The 20639-nt window shown below is 32.2% G+C and overlaps 1 protein-coding gene across 1 annotated transcript in view; it reads left to right on the top strand.

Annotated features, from left to right (window-relative positions):
- The window catches only part of NCAM2 (neural cell adhesion molecule 2), a 515660-nt gene that overhangs the window by 469148 nt on the left and 25873 nt on the right, over positions 1-20639 (top strand). The window contains exon 15 of the mRNA XM_028115862.2: positions 6225-6405. Within this exon, the coding sequence (XP_027971663.1) occupies positions 6225-6405 (181 nt within the window). The remainder of the gene's footprint in view (positions 1-6224; positions 6406-20639) is intronic.

Genomic DNA, 20639 nt, shown 5'->3' with positions numbered 1-20639 from the left:
CTTTAAAATCAAAACAGTTTTGCTGCAGTAAGTGTTGAATTAAAATCTGCCTGTGGAGATTATACCAACCCCTCGACTCTCTCATCTCACTTCAGTTGGCTAGCTCTGTGCGTCCCAAGTACAGCCATTCTGACCCACTTTATCTTTACCTATCGTTTATGGTATGCCTTCTACTTCAACACATTGAAATAATCTCTGTATTTCTATTCTTTTTTCTTTCCCTTCCTTCTCTGCCCTCTTCATCCTACAAACATCATGCTTTACAGGGTTAATAGGAAATTCCATGATTCAATGTAAATTCTATGAATGTGGTCAAACAAGAGCAGATCTTGGGAAGGAATAATTTTCTCCACATTTTATTTCTCAACAGATTAGTTCTTCATGTTTAAAAATTTGGATGGCATAGCCAGGTGATGGGTAATGAGGAGGACAAGTGTTGTGATAAGCGCTGGGTGTTATATGCGACTAATAATCATTGAACACTACATCAGAAACCAATGATGTACTATACAGTGTCCAACTGCACATAATAAAAGAGTCAAACTTGGGAAAAAATAAATAAAATTTGGATTTTAAGATTTGGAGGCTGTTTTATGGCAGTCTTTGCTTTGATATTTGTACTTGTATTGAAATAGTTACAATTTCAAAAAGGTTTTTAATCATCTGTTCTCTTTATGTGATTTTAAGCCACTTCATCTATTAGTTGCTCAAACTGCATGAATTCCATAGTGGAGTAAAGTACAATTGAATAACTTGAAAAATTATTTAGCGATATGTGATGCATTTTTTAATCGTATAACCTCTATGGAAAGGAAATAGGGGAATTCAGAAAGTAAGCAACATCATAAGGATTTTAAACTTGATTGCTTCTTTGACCCTATCTTTCAACTCTCCATGTGCATGAGACTGTATGTTTTACCATCTAGGAACAACAGAATTGAGATAATATATTCCCTATGTGAGTGTTGATTGCTAGCAGACATTGAATCTAAGTATTAAGCCTGAATTTCACCAGGATGAGGAAAAACAAATCATATCCTAATATAGAGAATGTGTAACTTAATATAGATCAGGAAACACATATAGAGCACCTGACTTTGTTCAGTTACACATTAAGAAGACAGAATTTATGAGAACAGAACTAGAGTAGTAAAAGAATAGATGTCTCTATGCATTCTTTGTGAAAATTAATGTCTCTAACAATAAATCAGTAGGATTAAACCATGTATTTGGAGAATAAAGACAAGCTTATTAATTTCATAATGTATATGGAAAAATGAAAGAAATTATTTTATGTACAGAATATTTTACATCTACTTTGTGTTGTAGAGTCAATGTAATTCCATATAATTTAATAAATAGTCTTTTTACATGCTTCCATGAGTTTTTCACCGCTTTCTCCCTAATTTGATGATAGCTGTGGGATCATAACTATCATTTAGTGTTGGCACATTAAATAAGTTTCCTGAGCTAAGAAGGACTAAAAAAAAAAAAAATTAGCTGCTTAAAATCAATTGTAAAGAAAGTACTTTAGGGACTAGCAACAGTGCTCTAGCATACATTTCTGAGTCTTAATTGATCTTCTTAAGCTATTTGGAGTCTAGAAGGCTGTATCTTAATGGCCATAGGAAAAGAAAAGATAATTTTAAAAAGGGTCTTAAAATAATACATATGTAAAATTGAGTTCTTGTTGTTGAGATAACTTATTTTCTAATTAATTATTAATAATAATAACTTATTTTCTGATTTACCTATGTTTAGGTGGGTGCACTGAAATTTATTTAAAGCCATCAGTATAAGTTTTGAAGCATTTTCAAATAATAACTATGGACATTAAAGAGTCCTAAGCTTTCTGATAATTTTCTTTGCACTAGTGAAGAGGATGATTATTCATTCTGGTATTGATATCTTCAAAAATACTATTTGTTGTCTGGATAAACACATCTAAGAATCAATGAATAAATGAGTGTGTTGAGCAATTATATATATAATTCTATAATTAGATTAATAAATCTAAGAAATAATGAATGCAAGAGTAAAAACACTTGTACTGGGTGAATTTTTATGGGTTGTGAGAACACAGAAGGTGATGGATAGGAAAAATTAGATTTTACTTTTCCCAAAGAGATATGTGAGTGATGGAGCCTAGGAAAAATTAAGTAGGATCCAGTTTACAAAATTTTACCAAGCCTCAGGATATGGAACAAAGGCAATTTGAATCAGTTATGATAATAGAAAAAAAGAAATCAGAATTTGAGTCAACTATACTTCAATTAAAAAGAAAAAAATTAGAATTTGAAACTTTACTAAAATCCTCCAAATCTTACATCTTTTGAAATCACAGTGGAGTGTATGAGTGTGTGTGTGAGAGAGAGGGAGAGAGAGAGAGAGAGTGTGTGTGTGTGTATGCGATTGCTAAATCACCTCTCTGATATTCAGAGTAATAAATGGAGCCGTATTTAAGATGATGTTGAACATATATTCCCTGAAACTTCAAAAAGGATTAGTGAATTACTTCTTATAAATAAAAGCAGTCAAGGAGTCCTCTACAAATAAGAAAACCAACACTCCTTTCATCTCTTAGCTCTCCTCCCTATATGATGATAGCAAATATTTCCTCATATGCTGGTATTATGATTTTAAAATAACTGTTAAGGAGAGCTCTTAACTGTCATTTGGCCCTGTTATCTATTTTCTGAGAAAAAGGATTGCTTAAGAAGAGCTATATCAAAGCAAAATGGCCATTTTTCTTTTAGTAGCTGCCCTTCAACATTTAATTGGCTTATTAATAATAGCCCTATTCAGCAAATCATCTCATTAAGTTACCTAGGGGAACATTTTGCAACCAGATTATCTTAAATCGTTCCCTAGGCATTCAAATTCTGTAAATTAGGCACTCTACAGATGCATAATTGAGATTTTGATACCTAGGGGAGTATTTGGTAACACCCACTTTAATTTTTTTTTCCTATTCCCTAAGAATAGCAATTAAGGGATTAAAAAGCCTCCTTGTCTAATGTCGAATGGAAAAATGAAATTGACTAAATGGGGGGAAATATTAGAAGTCCCTTTGGTTCCTTATGCCATCAGTCCAACTATCTAAAATGATGGAGGGGCTTTTAATTTATCATGTTAAGAGCTTCAACAATTAAGAGTTAAATGATGGGTAATTCAGAAGAGACTATCTACATGTCTTGTGCTTGTCAGGAAGTTTCACTTCAAATGCTCAGTTCCCAGAAATAGTATTTTTGGAGGATTATGTGAAGGATATGAAATCTCTCCTTCACTCTGAAGAATAAATTTTGTCCTGGGGTAATCCAGATCTCAGCTGTTGGTTCATTTTCTGGCTCTTTCGCCCATATCTCCACTCAGATCCAAAGCAAAACTCAACTCTGGATTTTCACCAAGGTATTCTTTCTCATCAAGCACTTCACAGTTGCTTAGGACTTCTGGAATTACTGGGATAGAAGGAAGGCCATAGGGGCAACTCTTTACTGCTTCATGTACCCTTTGTCTTTATCTAATCTTTCAATTCTCCTGCTTCTTACCCCCTCCTTCCTGTAGAGGGCCATATGTGTAAACACAGTATCGAACATATCAGATATTTATGTTATATAGATTTTATTGTGTCTGTATATGTGTATATATTGTGTCTATATATGTGTGTATGTGCCTAAACACATATACACATATAGACACAATAAAACCTACATATACACATACATATACATATATACATTTAATATATCATCTAAGATTGTTTTTGAATAAATATTTTTAAGCTTTAATTTTTTTGTCAATACCTATAGTGTTGTTACATTTACTGAAAACAATAAGACCATAGCGTGTATCTTTCTGTCTCCCAGTGTTGGTACACCTTTCTGAGATTTTCAGTCATTGTGCTTACTTTTGGATCTAAACCTCCGTGGAAGAATCACACTTTTTCATTTACTAAGTCAGGAAAAATGAAAAATGGCACTGGAGTTGATTATTTCCAATGAGGGTGACATCACTTCCCCAGAGACCTTCTGAGGCCCCGGACTCTCCTAAGTTTCCCTGTTTTATGCTCCCAGAGCATTCTTCATTTTTCAAAGAGCTCATGTCTTTCTTCTGGGCTGGTGTAAACTCCAAGATGAGCGTATTGTACATGTCCTGTTCACTATTGTGTTCAGAGTTCTAGAACAGCCCCTCTACCCAATAAAGGTGGAATGAATAATTGATGGATGAATCGATGATGAAGGAAGGTGTTGGGAAAATCATGGCTGTTCGGTACAGCTGTCCCAAGCATTTCAAAAGTGCTCCTCACTTCCTTTCTTAGACTTAATAATCATTTAGTGATGTAGGCAAGTTACAAGCATTCTGGCCCAAACTATGCGGTTTTCCAATGGCCTTTGAGTACACCTCATAATACCTTAAATAGTACTGGACAACAATTTATAAACTTAATCGATTTATAAGTTCAAAATGCAAAGGAAATATCTCTTGTTTATATGATAACTTTAAGTGCTTTTCCAAAACCCATGGCTTCATAGCATTAAGGGTGCTAATATGTTTTAGTTTTATTTTTTTATTTCTATTTTTTTAAAGATTTTATTTATTTATTTGAGAGAGAGAGAATGAGAGATTGAGAGCACGAGAGGGAGGAGGGTCAGAGGGAGAAGCAGACTCCCTGCCGAGCAGGGAGCCCGATGCGGGACTCGATCCCGGGACTCCAGGATCATGACCTGAGCCAAAAGCAGTCGCTTAACCAACTGAGCCACCCAGGCGCCCCCCTATGTTTTAGTTTTAGATGAAATATCAAAACAGGCTAACTGATACCTCTGTAATAAAAATTCTATGTAACCAAAAATAATTAAGTAGGAAAATAGAGTAATAGTATGGTATCAAAACAGTAATGTCTTCTTGTCTCCTTTTAATGGACACTTCATGTTTATAGTATCATCAATTTAATGCAATCATGCCTTTAACATCCACAATTAAATCTCAGAGAATAAATCCTAAATTTTCACCATAAATGCTGAAAACATTGTTATGCTTTATAGTCAAAGAAACATTGTAAAATATTGACTCAACATAAGGTAATACTGGGCTGAGCTCTGAGGTTAAAAAGGATTGATCTCTCTGTCATCTATCTATCCATCTATCCTGCCAGGCTCTAATTTACTTATAATTATATCTCTGGGAAATTGAGATTTGCAATTGTGTCATTCCAGAAAAATATTATTTTATTTTCATATAGTTATTATGGAAATAGGCTCTCCTTAATAATAGTTGTCATTTGTTAAGTGCTTAGGATTCCTAAGGCCCTGGACTACCCAGAGTACTTGGTTTTCCTCATTGCTGCCTCATAAAAGCTGACAGATGCAGCTATTGCTATCATTTCTGTAATAGACATGAGAGAAACGAGGCAAAGAGGTTAAGGAATGCACCAGTGGTTAAATGGTTAACATGGCACAGCCAAATGTTCACATTGTTTAGGATAGTTTGCGTCATTAATTTGTATAAATTTATTGTTCTTTGTTAATTTTAATTATAGTATATTTTTCAAATAAAAGTTAATTCAAATATATGATCTAAAGCATTTATTTTAGAAAGAGAATCAGGATTTAAGTGTAGATGTTCAAGGATAGCATAACACATTTTATTTTCTGATGCTAAGAACATTTTTAACAGGTAATATTTTTTCTTATATGTTGTTTTATTATGAGTCTAAAACATCAGAGTAATAAAAATACTCATGGTAATTTAAATCTGTAAAAATTATCCAGCCTCTATTTGCAAGACATCTTATCTCCCCTTCCCCCCACCTCAAACCTTAAACAATAGTCTCTGGCAATTATTTTAATGGACATACTAAGCGTTTTCTGTAAATTATGTTTCATTTTTTCTGTCCACATGACTATTAATAATCAAAAAATGGCCAAACAGCAAAATGATATCTGTGAAATAAAAATAAATTCTTAATGAGGCTAAATTATCAGCCACTGAATTATCAAAAATTAATTATGAAATCATTCTTTTGCTAAAATTTAAAAAACATTACATTCTTATGGACAATTCTTAGAAATGACTACATTGGTAAAGCAACTTTCTTTATCCCTGTGGATGATAAAATATCCTTTCTTGAAATTAATAAACATACTTTTTCTACCTGAAGATAAATTATATTTTTAAAAATTCCCAACTTCAGTGTATTTACAAAATATATTTGATTGCCTCTACAGAAAGATAAAGAAGATCAGTGGCTAGAGAAAAAAGTGCAGGGAAATAAAGACCACATTATTTTGGAGCATCTACAGTGGACAATGGGGTATGAAGTTCAAATTACAGCTGCCAATAGATTGGGATATTCAGAACCGACAGTCTATGAGTTCAGCATGCCACCAAAGCCAAACATTATTAAAGGTAAGCAAAACTATCTGCTTTCTTAGGCTGGCAATAAATATGATAATCATCTTTTTATAGCTCCTCTGGATTTTTTCTTAATATTGAAAACATAATTTTATAGAAGGAATTGTAAATTCTGAGTTCTAATCATGATTATCATGACATGTCTTACTCAAGATTTCTCAAATTGTTCTTGCCATGGGGTATCAGTTAACTTGTAAATACACTCTGACAACTTTGGTGGTTGAAGCAATGGAGAGAGAATGAACAGAGGGAGGGGATGGAAGGTAAGAGTGAAGTGTCAAAAGTCAACATGAAAAATTTCTGTTGAAACCAGAAAATCTTTCGCAAAGAAGACTTCTCTACCAAACACATGGAGGCTGGTCCTTTACTTTCAGGAAAATTGCGGTCAAAGATAATGATGAGCCCATCCATGACTGATCAAACCAGTCGATTTTGGAAAGATAGAATCAATCACACAATGAGTCAGAAACAACCACAGATGTAGCCCAGAAAAAATTATAACTAAGATTTCAAGGAGGCTCACAACATTGCAGGACACTCAACATCGGTATTCAAGCGCACTAGTGAATTCTACCTTTATTAGTAACCGTGCTTGCATCATTATATGCTAGTAATATTATCTAGTAGGGAAGGTAGACATAAAACCTAGGGTTAGAATAACCACCAAATAATTACAACTAAGAGATATGCTGAGGCTGTATGCTGCCATGAAGGGGTTTGGCACTTGTACCTAACTTGTGGTGAGAGGGTAGGGGTTAGGGAAGGGTTCCTTTAGAAAGTGCCTTTCCAAAACAATAAAGGAAATGAGTCTTCCAGGGAAAGTTCGTATATAGAAGAAGCCTCTGAGAGAGAGAGAAAAAAATTTTTTTTGATCTGCTTTAGGAACTAGATAAAACATGGCTGAAGAGAACCTGGAGGTGTATGAACAAAAATAAGGATAAAGAGGGATCTGCGACCCAGATAATCCAAGATCTTCTGAAAATTACATAAATAATCTTAAAAGAGGTCCTAGAAGCAATAAGGAATCATTTGAAGCAGGGACGTTATATGAATAGATAGGCATCACAGACAGATTAATCTTGCTCATATGGGTAAAAGGAAGAGATAGATGAACAGGAGCGCTTGACAAAAAAGTGATAGCAGTGGAAAAAGAAAACCATGAATAAATTCTGGACACAGTGTAGATGTAGGTTAACCTTACATGTGTAACAGATTGAATTAAGTAGATATTGATGACTTTTGAGTTTCTTTGCTTGGATAGTTGGAACACTGTTGGCATCATCTCTCAGGATGAAGAATTTGAGGAGCAGAATGTGCAGAATAGGATCAAACATAAGATCGGTTTGGTGATCCTTAAGTCTGAAATGTCAAGTAGTAGTTATATGTGTGCATATAAAGATGAGAAGATGTCATAGATTGGAAACATACATTATGATGTTAACATTAACAGGTGGATGGTATCTGAAGCCTGGGTGAGGATAAAATTACACAATGAGTAATGCCCAAGTTCCATGAAAAAGAGTCTGAAATACTCAATAGATATCTCCCTGGTACCTAGAAGCATGCCTGGCACAGCATAGATGTTCAAGGAGTACTTTTTGGGTAACTGAGTAGAGGATAAAGAACTGAGTCCCAAGGAACTATTATACGGGAAGAGAAAACCACAGCAACCCCCCACCCCCCATGAGATTAAGATGTTGTAGAGTTCCTGGAAAAACAGAAGATTGTAGTATCTTGGAAGTTAAGACAGAGTCATCTTTCAAGAAGAAAAGCTATAAATCTCATTTGCCACTTCAGATGCTGCCAAGAGGTCAACGGAACTCAATCTAAAGAGATGTGAAGTGTCCTTCATACATACAACTTCACTGAAGTGGCTGTGAGAGAAATTATGTGAGGTTAGGAGGTTTAGAGTCCATGTTTATTTAATGCTTTTAAGAAGGTTTGCTATGAAGGCGAGCAGAGATTTAAAAAAAAAAAAGAAACAGTGTCAGAAGGACTTTTAGGATGAAAAATGCTGGAGTGTGTTTCACAGCTGATGAGGCAGATCATGCAGTCAAGGAGAAGTCAGAAAAAGCTATCTGAGAAGGTAGGAGAACGAATTCCTCCCCCTCTAAACTATGCAGCTGATACAAAGCGATAGCAGCCTCTTGGAAAAGGGGAGAGAAGGGAAGATTAATTTATCTATAAAAATGCCACAAAATAATGTTTAACTGTAGCCACCGACTTGAATCCTGAATCCACTGACTGCTAAAGCCTCATGGAAAGCCTCATTAATGACATGCCTTTATAGCTTAAGAATTGTTCAGCTTAGCTCTAGAAGGTTTTTTGGGGCAATTTTAAAGGCTGTAATGGGTGATGGTGAATTTGGGAGCCTTTATGCCCACAATATCCTACAGAGTTAAAATTATGTATTGGTTAAATAAGGAAAATGATCTGCATATGCCTTCATCAAAATTACCCTGGTAGCTGTATGATTTCTTATTCCATTTTAAAGTAAATATTATAAATTCAAACTCATATCTGAAATAAGTTATCTATAATAAACTAGCAGACCTTAAGTCTTTTTTTTTTTTTGACCTTAAGTCTTTTTATTCCAGTTTTAGAAGATGTGAACTTTACAAGTTAATTTAGTTTTAATCCATTTTTGGTAGTATGTGTTGTAAACTTTCTAAATAAGTTTATAGACTTTTGAATTTAAAAAGTCATTGCTTATGTGCATTCAATATATTTAACTTTTTGTAAGCCACAGACTAAATATAGAGTACATGTATTTGTTGGACTGAGGAACTATTTTTTTAACAATATGCTCACCTTAAATTCATATATATGTTACATTGACAATAATGGCTTTTCTATGTATGTATATTAGTGGATTCCACACTTCTGCATAGTTTATTATTCTAATTTAAAAAGTACTTTGTGATGAATAATATTTTCTCATTTCCATTTATTAAACATGTGTTTACTTTGAAAGATGTGTTTCTTGATTTACATAGAACTAGAGTGCAAAAATCACAATCCTGTTCCCTTTTGGAATATTTATACAGCATAATGCCATCTCATTTTATTTATAAACAGTGAGAATATTGAATAGTTATGACAAATTAATTCTTATAAAATGATTACAAATCTATGGAATGAGAGTCTGATAAAATGACATTTATGGATTCGTTCTGTCATCTCTATGGCTAAAAATACTACTACTTTGGTGGATTGAATATAATCTAATGTTTTAAACAATCCTTGGTGATAAATAAATTTATTTTGAAAAGCATTTCCCACCATTTCTTTTGGTTTATGACAGGTTTAATACTGTTTTAACAAAAAAAAAGAGGGGGTCTTTTTTTTCTTTTAGTAATTGCTTCCTTTTTCTGCTTTTGTTACAGTGAATTGAACACATGTCTAATTTTAACACTATTAATATAATTTGGTGACAAATAATTGCATTCATACATTGTTAAGATCTGATGATAAAACGATTCTACCATCTGAATTCAAGCACGTAATACATTGCTAAGAGTTCCTCAAATTTAAGAAGCTAAAAAAGAAATTATATAAATCACCACCACTAAATATGTTGTTAAAAATTTTCAGGTTTTTTTCCTTTTATATTTTCATGGTTGTTTTGATTATATTTCTAATGAATGTAGAGTAAAACAATTTTGATATCACTCCATCTAGTTCCAAGCAATACTAGTATACCCTTACTTACAGTTCTGAATAACTCAACATAAATAAAGAAAACAACATATTCAAGTGCATGGCAAATACTAAAATGTCTTCTTAAAGTTAAATTTATGATCTGTTCAGAATATGAATAAGAGAAATTTTAAAACAACAGTGAAATTGAAGTTCCAATTATTAAAGATAATTGGAAAGAACTTCATTTTAACTATCTGGAAATCTCAGTCAAAGCTAAATGTTAATACTACAACCAAAACAGTATTTCTTTGAATTTAGCACATAATGAAAAAGTAAACCTATATTTTCATGTCCTTTTGTTCTCAGTTATTTTTAAAGAGGTACAATGACATATGTCTAGAGTTTGTCTTTGGTCAGTCAGGGCTCCTTGCTTCTATTCTTATGGCAAATTTTCATTGTGTGAATAGGTAATTTTCACTGATATTTCTTGGTAGCTTATTCACTATTAAAAATATAACTACTTTTATCAAATATTTCTTCTATGATGGCAGCGAAAAGTACTATCAGTAAACATTGCAGAATATGATGAGCTCATATTTACAGTAGCAAAGTGAATTTACCAGTAGCACAGTGAAACAGCAGGTGCCTTCTCACTTATAAAATGTATCTTCATTCGAGAATAATTAAGATGCTTACATTTAAAGAATCAATGACAGAACTTCTGTCTGATTTATGTGAAATAAACATTAATTAATACTGAATATTAATATTGAGGCTCAGCTATGATTTTAATATGTGACAACTATTTCGAAATGTTCTGTACAGATTTTAGCCATTCTTTGTCTTGTATCAAAGTAATTTTTTTGTAGGTAATTTGTAATGGCTTTGTGTAAATCTTGCATTAATTATTTTCTCTTTTTTTTCTTTCCTACTGTCACTTTTTTTCTTTTTCTTTATTTTCATGTTTGTAACCCTACTCTTTTTTTCCTTATTTTATTCTTATTCTATTTTCAAAAACAATTTCCGTCACACAGATAAGTGCTGTGAAGCGAATAAAGGCGAAAATGGAAGCCAGTCATGGCAGCTGAATGCTGCTGGGTTTTCTTTCATTATAGCCATAAGTTTGTCTTGGATGTTTTAATGTTGTTGTTTTATGATACTTCCTTTTATGCCCTGCAAATTTACAAGGCTAATCTGAAATTATGATAAAAGATTTTCTATGGTCCAACTAATTATGCATGTATCTTCACCCATGAACAATTAGCCTATTTTCCCTTCCCCAAATTGTCAACCTTTAAAGTAGATAATTTGTCAGAAAATCACTGAAAGAAAGTGAATCAGGATTGTTTCTTCCAGGATAAGTTCACTGCATAATTTGCTTCATTCTAAAGTTTCCTTTAATTTCTGAGGTTGACCTTGTTAAATATCATGTCACTTGGAACGTAAGCATTTGCTGCATCTAGTCTTTCATTTGATTATTTTGCAAATATAATTCAATATCCACGGCCATACATTGTATAAAGAGTAATTTTATTATGTAGAATTGTGGATCTTTTATATTGGTTTTAATTGTTATACTCTTTTAAATGTAAGTTTCTAATTTTATGGACATTTATAAAATTTCATAGTGTTTACCATTTATATAAAACGTAAACCTGATAACTTTTATTATATTAGATGTGTATCCTTATTGTGTGACCTATTTTCCTTTTACTGACCTAAAATGTCATAAGGAATAAAAGTGAAAAAGTTTCTTCTTTTAAATTTGAACACCAATATTGAAATATCCATTTTTCATTAAGTTGAAAATATCTCTCTGCAATTGTCCCAAAATAAATAATAAAGTTAAAATGTGTTTAAAAAGTTGCATCCTGTTCACCGGATATGGACTGATGCTATTGTTAGCTACTTTTGAGAGATGATGAAATTGAGAGGAGAAGGAGGTGTTACTACATTCCATTTTTCAGAGGAAGCTGGATTTGAGGGAGTATCATGAGTAATGATTTCAGTTTTGACATTTTCATTCATTATAAAATGAGAAAAGTGTTTTGTACTTTTCACTCCCAACCACACTCTAGCAAATGATTCTTAATACTCATTCAGGACAATTAGAAAGCAGTCAGATTTACATATATCACTAGGGTGACCATACTTACATGGTAAATCAAATTACTAGATACGAGGCTTTGAGAGTCACTCATCAAAAACTGTTTTGCTGCGTGAAAGTATTCTCTTACTATGTTTCTTTTAATTAGCTACAGGATCCTATTAAGTAAGATCTAATGCTAGACTTTTCTTTAGCAGTCTGTCTTTATCTTTTCTAAACTCTGCACTGCTGTCCTTTCTTCTGATCTAGCAGTGGACCTTTAGAATGCAGAAGTAACCCATCCACAGATTAAGCACACTTCTAGTTCCTTCTCTTTCCTTCTGCTGAGACAAAGGGATTTCCAAATTTATGCAGTACGGAAATCTAACCTGCTTATGGCGAATGTTCTGTTTTTAAAATCACCGTAGCAGGGGCACCTGGGTGGCTCAGTCGGTTAAGCATCTCCCTCCAGCTCAGTTCATAAATCCTGGGGTCCTGGGATTGCGCTCCACATCAGGCACCTTGCTCAGTGGGGAGCCTGCTTCTCCTTCTCCTCACTCCCCACTGTGTTCTCTCTCTCAAAGAAAGAAATAAAATAAAATAAAATAAAAATAAAATAAAATCACCATAACCATTTTTTTTTATTAAAGAACTAATTATAAGTGCATATTATATTCCAGGATATCTGTATTTGGAGAAGGTATGTACACTTGTTGGTTACTAATATTTAGAAAGTGCTGGGAAAGAAAAAGTTCCAATAACTCTTCCAGGAACAGTTTTCCCTGTTGACTATAACCTGACTGGATTTTTCCAATAAGACAAATGCTTCCACAAGACTCATGTAGAAATTATTTTGACGTAGTATATGATAGCAAAATACTTTTGTGGAGAACGTGGAATATGTATTTCATAAGATAACATAGTTGATATTTTTAAATTTAATATTCTATGACTCAAGGTCACCAACAGTGATATGAAGAATACTCAAATTCAGGTTTACATGGTACATAAAGTGATATTTTGACAGTTGAGAAAATAATTTAAAATTAAAATTTTATTGTCTCACAGAATTATTTACATTTAATAAATTCTTCATTTAGTTTTTATAAACACCTAAGTACAGATCAAGTTTTTAATCCTGAAATTAAAAAGCAATCTATCATTTGGCCAAATGTTTATGCTTAGGACAATTATTTTGCAGTTCTGAGAAATGCATAAATTCTTCAAAATAAATCCTCAGACATCTTAAAATACAGGTTCTGTGCTTTGGTTTATTTCTACAAGAAATAGGAAAGCACAAAACTCTGAACAGTACAACTATAACATTTCAATAAATGAGGGCTTAGAGATTGTAAATTACCTTCTCAGATTAAAAAAAAATCTTAGGAATATGTAAGTGTTGCTAAATTATCTTTTTTATTACCTGAGTTTTAGTTTTGTTATATGCAACCCTGTAATCTGACAGTGCTCTTTAGTCTAATCAGTATCTACCTATAGGTCTAAACGAATGTGATTGTTGGTAAGCAAAACATAAAAATTCAACTTATTTTAAGTCTCTCCCTGATATCATCCAATGACTTTTTTCATTCAATAAATTCTTAAATAAAATCCTGCGTCTCAAATGTATAAAATATGAAGTTGTGTGTTAAGGTGAGTTTTAATCATTACAGGTAATATGTCTATGTCTACTGATGTGTATATCATATCTCCAAATGTTAAATCATTCCAGAAGTTTGTGTTAAGCATCGCCTACCATTATTAAGTTAGGCTGATTTCCTTGTGGATGATTACTTCATCTGCATGTGGAGATCAGGATTAATTTCTTCTATAAACATGGATATCTCCTTTTATATCCCCTCCCCATTTTTGCCTGGTTTGTCTTCTTTTCTCCTTTTATTATTTAGTGTTACTGGTTTCTCCTCTCCAAACAAAACTCCATAATTATTCATCAGATCACTATAAGGCTCACCAATACCATATACCAGATGTGCTAACAGAGTATGCCTAGGAAGTAGCAGTGAATTCTTTTCTAGGAAATTTCTTTTTGGAAAGGAGAATTGTAGGTCAATTGCCATTTTTCATCCTCTCTCCTCATATTAGTCATTGGGAATAACAACATTTTATAAATGCTACACTCATACCATTTCCAAAAACATGAAACAAATGAACATATATGCATTCATTCGTGGTAGACATGGACAAGATTAAAATGTCTTATGGCTTATTTTTTTTTAATTTCTTTCCCTTTTTTCCTTAGCCTAAAGTATCTTAAGTGTTTCAAAAAATTAAACAAACAAATAAATAAATATATTCTAGACATTGGATTAACAGTTTATGTATATAATTTCAGTTGGACATATAAAATGAATACATACACAAATAATTTAATTGCAAATAGTTTTCACTATTTAAATATACAGGAGGTTTTTTTAAATTAAGAATTAAAAATACAAGTATGCACAGTAGTTCATAGGTTATACAATTTGGGTCCATTTGGAAGCCATTATAATTTAACTCAAATATCTTCCATATAACAATGGGGACTTATCATATTTAATTTAAACCTGAAATAAGGAAAATTCTACAGTAGTTTCAACTTTGTACATTTGGATTTGTGATTATTCAGTTATATTCAACAAAACAGAGTGTGCAAGAGGTAATTAATCTTTTTTGGGTCAGGATAAACTCTGTTAGATATCTGAAAAGTATTGTATTTATTAATATGGTATACCTTCACTAGGAGTGGAAACAAATTTTAAAATTACAAATGATTTTAGTGATTTAAGATAGATATTTATATCAACAATACAATCATTAATATGTTCGGGTCTAGTTTTCAAGAATAGTTAGATCATGTTACTTATAAAAATACTTTAAGTTTGAAGTAGTTAGGAAATCTCTTTAGTCATGTAAAATTATCTGAAAATTTCTACCTGTTTGTTTTTGGTTATGACATTAGCAGCATTAAGAGCTTTAAATAGTGTGTTACGATACTACCTAAATTAAATGTTATTTATAATTTTCTTTAGCCCTTATGTACTATAATTTTACTTATCAGGAAGGTTGTATCCAAATGTGTCATTTACTGTATTTTATTATGGCTCAAATCTGTGAGGTGTAATGTAGTATCCTTTAAACAACCTTTGAATAGGTACAAATTAAGTAGGTTTTCTCTCATATTAGCTTATTTCCTTCCTTCCTTCCTTCTTCCTTCCTTCTCTCCTTCCTTCTTCCTTCCTTCCTTCCTTCCTTCCTTCCTTCCTTCCTTCCTTCTTCCTTCTTCCTTCCTTCCTTCCTTCCCCCTTCCTTCCTTCCTTCCTTCCTTCCTTCCTTCCTTCCTTCCTTCCTTCCTTCTTCCTTCCTTCCTTCCTTCCTTCCTTCCTTCCTTCCTTCCCCCTTCCTTCCTTCCTTCTTCCTTCTTTCCTTCCTTCCTTTCTTCCCCCTTCCTTCCTTCCTTCTTCCTTCCTTCCTTCCTTCCTTCCTTCCTTCCTTCCTTCCTTCCTTCCTTCCTTCCTTCCTTTCTTCTCTCCTTCCTTCCAATTCATTCTTTCTAATATTCTCTCTCTCTCTCTCTCTCTCACATTCCCTTTTATTCCTCCTCTTTGTCTCTCTTGCCCTGTTGTCCTCTCAATCTCTCTCTCTCTCAAACCCCTCCAGCCTTTCTTCCCTCCCCCTCAATTTCTGGCCATGAATAAATAGGGTTTATTTTTCTACTCCTTTTCTATTAATCACTGGTAAATCTTAAAGTCTTAGCATTTGTGCTATGGATATATGTCATAAAACCTTCAGAAAGACTAATGAATTGAATATCCATTGGAGATGCAAATATTCTACAAATAGCCCTTGAAATTATTTCAATATGAATTGAAATTGGTAAAAATTCCATTTCCAAACCAGCTGATTATGTCATAAAAATAAAGAGAATTATTTAATCACTGTTAATACTTTATAATTTATCTTAGACTCCAGAAGGTATTACCACAGTAAATTTTAGGACCTAAAGAAAAAAAAAATCTTTCTAACATCCTATTAACCTGATCTCTTCTGTATTAACATCTAAATTGGTAGAGTTAACATTTAGAGTTAACATTTTTCTAACTTTTAAATATAAAGCTGTAGTATTATCCTTCTTAATTTATTGTACTTTAAAACTTGATGAAATACTTAAAGTTTATAATAGTATATTAAGCAGCATCTCAATTTTTATCTAAGGCAAAAAAATTCAGTAACCTTAAATTTAATTTAATTGTTCTGAAATAAGATATAAGAGTGTGATAATAATGCTGTGTTTTCCAAATACCTTTGGTTTTATTATCTTACATAAAATGAGCCAGATAAAGATTTTCTGGTAGCAGCCATCCTTCTTCTATGGCTATTAATTAATTTCAAAGCCTAAATTGAAAAAAAAAAATGGAAACAGCTAAGGAAAACACATATGTTCAAGAGTTCTATCATTATATCTGTGCTGATATGAACTGCAACTAATGTTCTTATGGCTTTGTTGGTAGACTATTATTTTACCTAATTTTTAAAGCTAGGTTGATTCAAGTAGACTCAAATTTCATTTTAAGTGTGAACTAACTGAATGTATTTTTATAAGCTCAAGTTTCTTTATTTGTGTGTGTTCAAGTTAAATTAAGTTATTCTTTATCATTCCATTTTAACTAATAAAAATATAAATTTACACATTTGCAAGCATTGCATAATATTGAGATAACATCTTTTTTCTTAATTATACCATATTTATTTTTATTCTATACATGTACTAAATGGGCACTATGAAATAAGTCTCCTAGGTAATCTTTTTTTTAAATGCAAGCAATTAAAAATTACTGTTTTAAGTAACCTCCACGATTCATGAACTTCTTTAAGAATATTCTTATCTCACATCTTACACTTATTTTATGTGTAACACTTGTGTTTTAAAGTGACTATTTCTGATCATTTTAATTGCGTTTGTTTTCATCATAGCTTATTTTCTTGAAAAAAAATGTACGTTATAAATGTATTGTCTTCAGTATCATTTCTTATTTAAAACCCCCAACATAATATCCAGCACTATGTGTAATTCTATGCATGTGTTTCATAGTATATTAAATGTCATTTTATTTTCTGTACCTCTGTGTCTCCATTGTTGTAATAAAGAAAACTGAGGAAAAGCTTTGTTATATGTGTTTTCTTTATTACTGGTACAAATCTTCTCTGTCCTTGTTGTGTGTTTTCATTCCTAACTTAATCAAATCCAATATCACAGTGTAATAAACATATAATCATTGAGTGACTTCTATTTTGGGACAAATAATACATCATCAGTAGACTCATATTGCAAAAATAATTTAGAAACACTGCTAAATGCTGTTTCTTTCATAGTAAACTAGTTCCAGAGTCTTCTTAGAAACTTCAATGACTAGTAGGAGACCAAAATAATCAGATACTATCTTAGTAGAATACGGGAATAAAGTTAAAAATTTTAATAATGCAAGCATTGTTAAGTAGTTTCCTTTGCTAGCAAAAGTTTATAAAGGCAGATGTAAATGCTTAAAGAGATTTTTCAAATCTCTTTGGTTAATGTATTACTATAATTCCATTTAAGCACTATGAGAATAAAGTTGTAGAAAATTCCTAAGGTTCTCTGCTCATCCACAGACAAGGTATGAAATAAAAATGATGACTTTGGTTCTATTTCCTAATGTGTACTGTGTCACATGCTGTGTGGAATATTTCATTCACTCCTCAAAGTCCCTCTGAAGTAAGTATCATTTCTCCCATATTTTAGAGGAGAATAGTGAGGCCTAAAGAAATTGAATAATTTATGTAAAGAGTCACAATTATCATCCAGGTCCAGTGCTCTTAATAAAACATTATATTTCTCTTTTTGTTTTAGTACTGGACCTGGGTTCAAATATGGAAATTATTCAATTAGTTTTTATAAAGTGAAAAATTACTAGCCTATGTATGAATATATATTTTTCTTATATAAATGCAGTGAAGGGCTACATTGCCAGATAAAAATGAAATAGTATAGAAATTACGAAGGAGAAAAAGTTCATTTTCAAGATTTTCATTAAGGCACACTTAATCTTTCTTATTCCAGAAGAGCCCAAATGTATGTGTGTGTGTGTGTGTGTGTGTGTGTGTGTGTGTGTGTGTGTGTGTGTATCCCATTAAAACATATTTGGATACATTTCAAAATGAAAACTGTAATATAATATCTGTATTTTGTTGTAATTTTTGAACTTCTTTCAATTGATTCAATAGTTACAAAAGTTTTGTACCTTGGGAGAGAAAGAAAGTTAAGTTTTCTTTGTTGTTCTTGTTTTTGCTTTTCCTGAAACCCCTTGACAATGAGATGGTATCAAGTGGGAAATATCTGGGAATCGTTGGACATTTTATAGTGACCGTCACAGTAACTTTACATTACTCTGTTAGCTTTATATTACCTTGTTTGGGGTCACTGTGAAAAAGCTAAAGAGATTTGAGGAAATCTATTCTAATACCCTAATCAATACTGTTATCTTATTATGTCAACAAACTGAGGATCAGAGAAGCCCAGTGACTAGTCATTGACTCTGATCATTCCATCTTTGTTTTATCAAATTACACTGATTCAGAGATGACATAACTCAATCCTTAGTCTACAACTTATGTAGTCCTGTGTCTTTGACCTAGTTCTTTTGATTTCTTCTTGATTGCCTCATAAAAAAAATCAGTGTGGCTCAGGAAAGGACATGTATTAACCAACCACAGTTCCTTCCAGTAATCATGGTACTTCAACAAGTCAGCTTGTTACCTTTCTCACTTTAACTCCTACACAGAGCTGCTTTCCTATGATCAATGTAATAAACTCATACTCAGTTTACAGCCCAAAAAGAATATCAAATTAAATGTATTCACTTTATAATTTTTACACATTTTCTGGAAACATCTCATAAAATGACTTTTTTACATTGTTCATAGAAATAGGTCATTTTCTAGTAATGTAAAGTAATATTTTTACATACTATCTACTAAAAACTAAAGCAGATGGTTTCATATCAGCATCTGTCCTTTTCATTTTAAGAAATCAAAATAAACAGCTTAAAATCAGAATTTGCATAGTGGCTATACGTCTCCTTCTTTACTGATTTTTCATTTTTTATTACAAAGAGAAATATAAAATATTTTAAAAATGCATATTATAATAAATATAGACTATTTTTTTTCCTGCTTAGATAAGGTTAACAAAAGTAAAATTTAGCTCTTCACACTACCATTTCTGTTTTGAGAAATGCATGAACAACAACTCTCAATTTGCTATTGTTTCTATATAATTTCACAAGGGCTAAACTGGATATATATGTTACATGGAAGGTTAAAGGCAAAACTCTCTGATGTTCTTGCAAAATGATAAGAAAAATATTCTGCTTTGCAGTGCTTATTGGTGGAAAACAGAAAAAACATTGTGGGGTTTTTATATACTAGCCTGAGACTTACTGTTCCATCAAATGGTCAGACATGAGGGAAAGTTTATTTAAGGGAATAGATACATTTCTCTACAGCAGGGTCTGTTCTGGTTCATTGGTGGGTCCCATCATACCAAAACAAGAAACTAAAAATCTTTAAAACTTTCCTGTGTGTCAGTCATCACTTAGCATGTCATTTTTTAATTATTAAAGGACATAAAATATTGTTTATTGAATTTATAGACATTCCCAATCTAAGCAACTTGGTCATTTCTTGGAAGATTTTAAAGATATGACTCTGTATTTTTTTTTTCATTCTTAGACTTTACTTTTTAAAGAAGTTTCAGGTTCACACCAAAATTGAGAGGGATGTACAGAGTTCTCATATACTGCCTGCCCCAATACATGTATTGCCTCCCCAATTATCAACATGGAGAGTGGTACACAATTTGTTACAAGTGATCAACCTAGATTGACACCATTGACATCATTTTTACCCAGAATCCAAAGTTTGCATTAGGATTTATTCTTGGTATTGTACATTATATGGGTTTTGATGAATGCATAATGAAAAATATCCACCATTATAGTATTTTTACTAAAATAGTTTTACTGCCCTAAATATCCTCTGTGTTCTGCCTCTTCATCCGTCCTTCTCTCCTAACTCCTGGCAACCACTGATCTTTTTTATAGTCTCTATAGCTTTTCCTTTTCCATCAGGTCATATATTTAGAATCATTTCGTATATATTTTTTTCACATCGGATTCTTTCACTTAGTAATGTGCATTTAACGTTCTTTCATGTTTTTCATGATGTGATGGCTCATTTCTTGTTAGCATTGAATAACATTCCATTGTCTGCATGTACCACAGTTTATCCATTCATCCAGGGAAGGATAACTTAGATGTATTTTTTAAATATATTAAAAATCTGCACTTCTATTTTAGAGTTAAAGTATACTATATAAGATATTATTTAGATGCACTATGTAGTAATATACATTAAAAGTTGTCTTATGTGTTCAGATGTTTAATTTCAATAATGTAACTTGGTTGTT

Source organism: Eumetopias jubatus, unplaced genomic scaffold, assembly GCF_037043125.1.
Source record: "Eumetopias jubatus isolate StellerSeaLion01/CBP00866 unplaced genomic scaffold, mEumJub1_p1.0 scaffold_1, whole genome shotgun sequence".
In the NCBI taxonomy this organism is placed as follows: Eukaryota; Metazoa; Chordata; class Mammalia; order Carnivora; family Otariidae; genus Eumetopias; species Eumetopias jubatus.
The sequence above is the reverse complement of the archived record's forward strand: the minus strand, read 5'-3'. Positions and strand labels throughout refer to the sequence as shown.